This window comes from Chenopodium album, chromosome 6 (assembly GCF_948465745.1).
Source record: "Chenopodium album chromosome 6, dcCheAlbu1.1, whole genome shotgun sequence".
Classification (NCBI taxonomy): domain Eukaryota; kingdom Viridiplantae; phylum Streptophyta; class Magnoliopsida; order Caryophyllales; family Amaranthaceae; genus Chenopodium; species Chenopodium album.
In genome coordinates this window covers 14,987,309-14,996,307 of record NC_137839.1, presented here as the reverse complement: position 1 = coordinate 14,996,307, position 8,999 = coordinate 14,987,309, and the positions used below count along the sequence as shown (strand labels likewise).

The 8,999-nt window shown below is 38.3% G+C and overlaps 1 protein-coding gene across 1 annotated transcript; it reads left to right on the top strand.

The window, feature by feature from the left end:
* The first annotated feature begins 2,273 nt into the window (after positions 1-2,273).
* LOC145636716 (uncharacterized) lies at positions 2,274-3,035 on the top strand. Its single transcript, XM_081688276.1, has one exon. It carries the CDS (start codon positions 2,274-2,276, stop codon positions 3,033-3,035), a length of 762 nt encoding a protein of 253 aa, XP_081544402.1.
* Positions 3,036-8,999: the final 5,964 nt, after the last annotated feature.

Genomic DNA, 8,999 nt, shown 5'->3' with positions numbered 1-8,999 from the left:
CCATAAACTCTTAATATAATTTATGACATATGTATGCAATCACTCGAGGGTTCTTATGGGGCAGCAATAGTGAACAAAAAAAAATGCATGTTGTAGCCTGGAACAGAGTGACTACTCTGAAGAAGGAAAGGGGGGTTAGGACTTAGGTAAGTGAGGCAAGCCAATGCAGCTTTTCTAACCAAACTAGGGTGGCGCGTTCTACCTGAGGCATTGTGGTCACTTGTAATTCGCCACAAATATTGTAAAGGCCACTGCGACGTGGAGATGTTAATGCTTGGAGGGGAATGGTGGAAAACGTGGATGTGCTGCGAAGGGGCATTGATGTAACGGTTAACAATGGCCATTCCACATCTTTCTGGAAACAAAAGTGGGAAACCAAGGTTCCCTTGGTGGAATTAACCATTGCCGCAGATCCTCCTAATTCTTCTTTAGAAAGGATGGTTCGCGAGATGTGGGACCCTAACAGGGGTTGGATCTTTGAATACTTTGCTGACTATTTTCCACGTGATGTATTGAAAAATATAATGTCACGTGAACTGATTGAAGATGAGGATTATTCCATTGATAGCATCTTCTGGAATGGCTCTTCCTCTGGGGATTTACAATCAATTTAGCTATGTAGATTATTAGGATGGAGCAAGGAAATCAAGCATCTGGAACAGTGAAGTGGGATCAAATTTGGAAATTACTAGCTCCTCAGAGAATCAGGTTCTTTTTATGGTTGGCTTGCAAGGATAATCTTATGACAAATTCGAATCGATTTTTTAGACATATTGCTATGGATCCTCGTTGTTATACTTGTGGATATATTGAGGAGAATATGAATCATATTCTTATAGAGTGCCCGGCTTCTCAATTGATTTGGAGAAAAAAGGGATTTGATGCTACTGTTAATTGGAACACTGATTTGTTCCGAACCTGGTTAATGAATAACTTAGGCTAGGCCAAGAAGAAGCATATGGGTATCAGGACTGGCCTTTGGTGTTTGCCACATCGTGCTAGTGGTTATGGAGGTGGAAAAAAGAGCAAAGCTTTGAGAGGGCTTCTGCTATTCCTATACACCAAGTGAGTTTTATTATGACTCGAGTAGGAGACATAAAAAGAGCTTATGAAGACAATTTGCTATGTACTTCTCCTGGTAAGAGGAAGCGGACAGAAATGCCAATTAGGTGGATTCCTCCTAGGGAGAACTGGGTCAGACTTAATATAGACGGGGCCTCTAAAGGCAACCCAGGCCCTGTAGGCGTTGGAGGTTTAATTAGAGGCCATCATGGTGAGTTGTATGAGGCTTTTGCGATGAACTGTGGCAACTTTTTGAATACTAAGGCAAAGCTTTTGGCTGTCATGCGTGGCTTAGCAGTGGCTTGGAATGGTGGACATCGGAAAGTAAGTATCACAGTTGACTCAGAGATTGTTGTCAGAATGTTGGTGGATCCTATGATTCCTATCCCAACCAACTCCCCTTTTATTCATATCATCCGTAAGTGTAAGGCCCTGATTGAGAATCGAGATTGGGAACTTACAATAGGACATTGCTATCGAGAAGCTAATCGAACGGCCGATTGGTTATTTAATTTCGAAGTAACGTCCATTGAGAAAATAGTCTTCTTTGAGGCGATCCCGGGGGAACTTCGAGCCGTTTTATTGGAGGACTTGCGGGGAGTAACAAGGCTTTGGATGGTGCCTTCTTCGTCAGCTTGATTTTAAGTAGCTTGGAATAAATTGTTGAGTAGTGCGCTGCTTAGCTTGGAGTGTTTAGTTTTGGTTTGTGTTTTTTCTTTGTTCTCTGTTTTGTTTTTTCTGTTTTCTATTTTTTTTCCCTGTTTTCGCTTTGTAATTTCTTCTTGAGGCTTGCCCCTCGTGATCACAAAAAAAAAAATTATGACATATGTAGACTTACGTACTACTCTACCATAAATAAAACAAAGTTTTACGGGTTAAATACATATTGTTAAGACTTTATTTAGTTAACAAGAAGAAACGATATATATTTGTTGGTGAAATATATATAAATATGCATACATACGCATTTTAAAATATCTATTTTGCTAATAATAGACTTTCATAATAAATTCATTTACCAAATTATATATATACGACTTTTTTTCCCTCTAGGTTTTCCTTGGGAGGGTTTCTTCTAGTCGCTTGGGGCTAGGTTTTCTTGTTTTTCAAGGCTTTTCTCGATTGTGGATCGAGTTTCCTCTTCTGTTTTGTGTGAATTTGTTCCTTCATAGCATTGTTATTCTCTCGTTCTAGTTTTTGTACGATCAATTATGGGAGATAGCTCACAATCTCTTGTCGGGGTAGGGAAGGAAGGAGAGGAGAATGGAATTAAGGAGATCATAACTAATTCTGATTTGAATGATGCAATCGATTGGGATGATACGGGTGAGGATGATGAGGACGATCGTGTTGAACTAGCTTTAATTGGAAGAATTTGGACGAGTCGTAATATCAATACCAATGCCTTTATCGCAACTATCAAAGGTGTTTGGCAACCTAAACATAGTGTGGACATTACCAATATTGGCAAAAACCTTTTCATGTTCCAATTTTATCATTGGAGAGATAAGCATAGGGTGATTGATGAACAACCATGGCACTTTGATAGACATGCCCTGATTCTTGGTGAAATTGCTGATTCGGTAAAGTCCTCTGACACTCAACTTTTTCATTTGCCAATGTGGATTAGAGTGTACAACCTTCCTCTTAAAGGTCGCTTAAATATTGCTAATGTTGAAAAAATTGGTAATAAAGTAGGAGTTTTTGTAAAATTTGATAATGCTACTCAACTGGGCATTGATAAATCAATTAGAATTCGTGTTCTAATTGATGTGAGAAAACCTCTAATCAAGCATGTGAAATTGAAATTAAGAGGGGGTATTGGAGAATTCTTTGACGTGAAATATGAGAAGTTGCCTTTGTTCTGTTATTGTTGTGGGCTTATGGGACATGGGATAAAGGACTGTGATGAGATCAAAGAAACAGATAATCCGAATATCGCTTTTGGGGCATGGATGAAAGCTTTTCCTTAGAAGTATAATGCAGGAATTAATGTGCAGCCGGAAGGGGTGGACAAAAAAGGGTGTGCGAAGGCCCTGTTTATTACAAAGCCGAAGGAGAAATGCTCGAATTCAGAGGTGTCTGCCCAGGTGCAAGATATGGTTAATAAGATAGGGGAGGTGGAATTGAGCGTTGATAGCTCTGCCAATCTTTTTGCAAATAGTGAAGACTCGGGGAAGAAATCAGAGAGTGATGTCTTTTTGTTTACTAGTGGGGAAACAAGGACTTAAGAGAAGGGGCAATTGGCAATTGATGATAGTAGTAAAAAGGGGGGTGGAAAGGGGGCAAAAGGGTGGAAAAGAATGCATAGGGATGATGATCATAGTATGAAGAGTGATGTGCTGATTTCTGGAGAAAAAAGGAGAGAGTGTGAACCTGATCAAAATAATGTTGAAACTTTTAATAGTGAGCAGGAGGGAGGGAATAAGAGGAGATTGGTGTCCGTACCTGCTGAAAAGGTGGCGAGCCTGACAGGGTAAAGTCGTATCCCCTAATAAAAAATAATTACCTAAATCACTAACTACAGTAGATAGGGAAGTAGGGTCGAACTCCACAGGGAAACAAGTCTTTTTAATTCTAATTAATTATTATACTCTAAATTATCTAAATAACAAATATTTTTAGGTAAGAATTCTATACTACGAAGAATAAGTTTAGGGAGAAAAGAATCAATAATAAGGAAACCTAGGGTCACAGGTTCACCAATAATTAATATTCCGGGATAGAACGAAGTAATTAATAATTAACAATGCATAGATAACATGATTAACAGGCTCTCGCAATTTATTAATCAACATAGATCTAACAGGCTCTCGCAATTTACTAGACCTAAGTTCCTATTAAAATTAGCCTTTAATATTAAATCAACATCTGCTCGATTCATCAATTCAATATTGCTAAACATTTACAATCAAATTACATCTGCTCGATTCATAATCTAATTGCAAAGAATTAAAACAATTCAATAGGAAATTATCATGCAATATCAAAAATCAATAATAACAAACTATCCCTTCATATTAATCATGGATCCCCATAAACCCTAGAATTAAACTACTCACTAATCATCATAACTAAGCCAATCAAATAAATAATTAAAAGCATAATCAAGAAAACAATTAAAATAGCTGAAATTAAAAAGGGAAGAAATTGTACAAAAGTAAATCTGGAATCAATGAAGGAATTAAGAGCAAAAGTTTAGAGAGAATTTAAGAGAGAGAAAAATACTAAGTAGAGAGAGAAAGTCTAAGAGAGAAGGTAACTAATAATTCCGTACAAAACGTATTTAAACCTTTCCTAAAACACGAATTAAAACTAAACTAATCAGACTCTAGGAAAACACGCGCCCGATCGGGCGAAGGGTCGCCCGATCGGACCCGCCTTTTTTACAACGCCCTATACTGATGTGCCGCGCCCGATCGAGCCTACGCTCACCCGATCGGGCGCGCTTCTCCCTTAAGGTCCCTTTTGTGTGCAGCCGCCCGATCGGGCGTATGCTTGCCCGATCGGGCCCAGTCTTTTTCTTCGAGGCTTGAACTTCGATTGGGCTAGATTTCTCGGCCCAATCCATATTTCTTCTCGGGTCTCGAATACTTGGTCCAAATGCCTCGTGATCCAAATTACCAAGCCCTTAATCACCGGCTCTCACCGATCTTGGGCTCCAAAAGTGGTCGTGTCCTTCTAGCTTCCGTAGTCGATCCAATAAAGCCCGAGAAAATGCTCCAAGAGTGCAATTTCCTGTAAAATACAACTAAAACTACGAAAACACTAGAACACACAAATTAGTAATAAAAGTGGCCCGAAAGAGCCAAAAAAACTACTAATAACGACCACGGGACGGGGATAAAACACTATATAAACTAGACATATCAAACTCCCCCAAGCCAAACCTTTGCTTGTCCCTAAGCAAAGAGCTCATCAACGAACATATAAAACATACTTCACCCCAATAATCAAATCAAAAACCAACGATTCAAGGCAAAATTAATGAACATGCTTCAACATCAATCAATCTTATTCATCTAATTACCCTTCCTCCCCAACAATTGCCAAGTAGAGAAAACCACAAGAGCATATAGAATTCAAGACTAATGCTCACACACTCTACTCTCATTTATGTGGCGAGTAAAGAATGTACTCAATCGCTCTCCAACCAACCCCTTTAATGTGAACAATGCCCTCCCAACTCACACTCTCGTGTGTATAAAAACATTGAACGCTCATCCTACTAGTCGACTTGTAATATGCCAAGTCATAACTTGCATTGAAAAACAACACTTTCGCATTTACATAACTTATATGCACAAGGTCGGAAGGTCTTTTAAGCTTGTAATGTAAGGCTAGGGTAAAGGTAGGATAAATTTGGGAGTATGTGAGAGACAAGCTATGCATTAAGGGAGCCAAAACCTAATAAACCCATGATCAAAAATAATGATCATAAACATCTCCAACATAACCAACTCCAAACAACAATCCACCAAATATACTCCAAACAAAATAAACCATCCCAACACTTACAATTTCACTCATAAGAATATGATAATATAGAACTTTGAGTGAAAAACAAATTTTGAACTCATTCTTTTTTTCATTTTCTTTCAAACTTGAATTTTTTTTCCTCTTTTTTCTTCTTTAGAACAACCTTCAAATAGAACACTTGAGCATTAATTTTTTTCTTTTGCTCTTTGTTTCTTTTTATTTCATATTGGAATTTTCAACTTTGAAACACAACATCAATATTTTCCAATCAAAAATCAAAGAACAATAACTCTTCTTTTATTCCCACATTGTGCAAATAATATGCACACCACAACTCCCTCACCTCACCAACTAATAGCTCCCCCAAGCCAAGCTTGAGACTAGTAACCAATGGGGCTCATATAGGCTTGTAATGTGGCTAAATAAACAATAAAAGGGCACAAGCAACAACATGGGTAACAAGAAGGGAACAAATGTATCTAAATACTCTGAAGGCTACCTAAAAGAATGAACGCCTTCGTCCTCCTCATGTGCATAATAATAAGTCATGAAACACTACTCATAGTTGCAAATCAATACTCAAATTCATTGACATACCAGGAATTATGGAACTATCACACATTTCCTAACCAAATCAACTAGTCAAGCACTATATTCACAAGTAGTTGGGCAAAATTGACGCATGTTTAGGAATCCAAACAATTAAACTTCAAATCATGACCAACAAATCCACAATATTCATCATCGAATACCAAGAATCAAAATAATTTTTCTCAAGTATGGGGCACAGGGAAGCATGATTTACAATTCATTGGAACGTATTTTTGAATTTTTTATTTTTGAATTTTTTTTGTATTTTTCATATATAAGAAAGCAATAAAAACTACACTAGGAAAACAAATAAAAACTATACTAGAAAGCAAATAAAGAGAGAAAAGGAAGAGAATTACCAAGTGAAAGAACACCCCCCCAAGCCAAATCAAGTAATGCCCTCATTGACTTGGGAGAGTAGCCTACTCCTCATCCTCATCCATCCTCGAATAGCCCCCGCCGTGGCTAGAATCGGCTCCTCCATGGCTAGAGCCACCACCTCCATACCCCGAACCACCTGCATAGTAGTTAGGGTCTACATTCCCACCCATACCCCCAAAAGGAGCATCACCCCCATATCCGTGGACCGAAGAGTAGTCCACGTAAGTACCATACGCACCGGGGTGAGAATACCCTCCTTGGGGGTATTGGAACCAATCAAGAGTAAGTGAATCGGGAGGAATAGCCCCCCGACGGGCATAATCATCATACATGGGGTAAAGGCCCCTCCCTAGTGTAGGGAATAATTTCAAGCCTTAAAAATCCCACTAGCTTGAACCCCACTGTGATCATACACTAAAGTACGGTGGCGTCCAAAAGGGAAGAAGATAGAGCAAAAGAGTCGCCAACAAGTTTTTAAGGAACTTGTAAACCGTTCACGAGGTGAAGGTTACACCCCTTAACGATCCAAGAGATCGTCAACTCCATAAGGTCATGAACCAAATAAGGGTTCGGGGATGATGGTACAAATCCAACCTAAAAGAGATTGAACCTGCCCTAATAATAGGCCTCTACTTTATTCTGCTCGTATTCATGTGCGCTTTCTGATTAACCCTAAACCTGTTTAATCTATGTTGGTTGAACATTAATGCACAAACAAATCTATTATTGGCGATCACTTGAAATTATAATCACAATTAACCCTAAACAAGATTATTAATATCTTATTAAGCGTGACTGCAAATACAAATTCCCTTTAACATGCAATAAAAGGTGATCAAGCAATAACAATATAAAATAATGTATCAAGCAACATAATAATGAATATCATCATCATAAAAATAAATTATAATTGAAATAATCATCATAATAATTATAAAAGAAAATAATCATCATATTAATAATAATTGAAATAATTATCATAAATAAAATAATCATCAAAATAATAATATTCATAATCATTATAACAATTATAATTATAATCATATTCATGTTAATATTAAAGCATAATAAAAATAGCAAGATCCTAGGCATGATACTAACAAGATTAATAACAAACCCTAGCATGTCACTAAGCATTAAAAATCAAATCTAGCATTAGTTAAACAGATAAAAGAGTTAAGAAACGCGTATCTTGCACCGTCGAGCACACGTCTCTGAAAGTAACCGATTGTTTGTGTTTTGACGACCTCCTGCAAGCTAGAGAATGCCATCCCGCTTGAAAACCGCTACGCCTTGTAACTGCTTCCAATTAGAAGATTGCTTCGCCTGAAACTATCCTCCTCGCTATGATAATATCCCATGTCCAAGGGAATATCATCGAAAATTATTTCTCTTGAAATAATTCTCATCCGCATTATGATCATCTTCCATGCCTCAGGAATTATGATCGAAGACAACTTCGCCCGAAATTACCTTCAGTTGTTTGTGACAACTTTCCGCAAGCTAGGGAATGATGTCGAAGACATCTTCTCTTGAAGTCATCCTCATTTGATGCGATAATCTCCCAAAGGAAAATACCGAAGATCCACGCCCGTCGATCTTTAAAAGTTCGCCTGAACCTTGCTTTTGCTATGCCTGTACGTCGGCGCTCTTTGCTCTTGAACCTGTATGTCGATGCTTTATGCTCTTGAACCTATATGTCGGTGCTTTATGCTCTTGAACCAATGCTTAGGCGCTTTAAGCTAAGTGAGACGATCTTTTTATCAGGTCGATCACTTTATGTAATCAAGCCGATTACTTAATCATGTCAAATTGCTTAGAGGGGCTAACTGGCGTACCAAGGAACCCAAAATATGTTGCAGAAAGCTAGCACAATCCCATCAGGTGGCTGGCTGCCTTGGCGTCGCTGAAAATCAATCAGCGCCAGCAATATGGCATTAGCGCCATGCGCTGAAATTGGCGTCTGGCGCCAAGCACAGAATGTGACGCCAATGCCTAGGGACTGGCGCCAGCACGGATTCTTCTTTAAAAATAGTTTTCCGTTTTATTTCTTGCTCTGTTCGTCACGAAACAGCCCGAGAGAAGTCCGAAAACTTCAATTGATCGTTGCTCATTCGTTTCTCAACCGAATTTGCTCAAATTTGTTGCAAATCAAAGCTCTTCTCATCCATATTACCGATCTATGTAAGTTTTCCTCCAACTCACACCGGTTTTTATGAATTTTTGGCATGTTCATTCACGAATTTCATGAAAATTCGAAACTTATGATGCTCAATTTGCTTTGTTTGTCAAGTTTTATGCCATGAAATTGCTTGTTTATGTTTGTATATTGCCTTGGGAGCAATTTGAGACTTGTTTGACTCAATTTGGTGAAGAAACGAGCAATCCACCATTGTTGGACCTCCTAAGGTCGTGAAGAACAATGTGGCATGTTCTTGTTGTTTTTGCTAGCAATTCTTGTTCAATTTGTCACAATAATCACTATA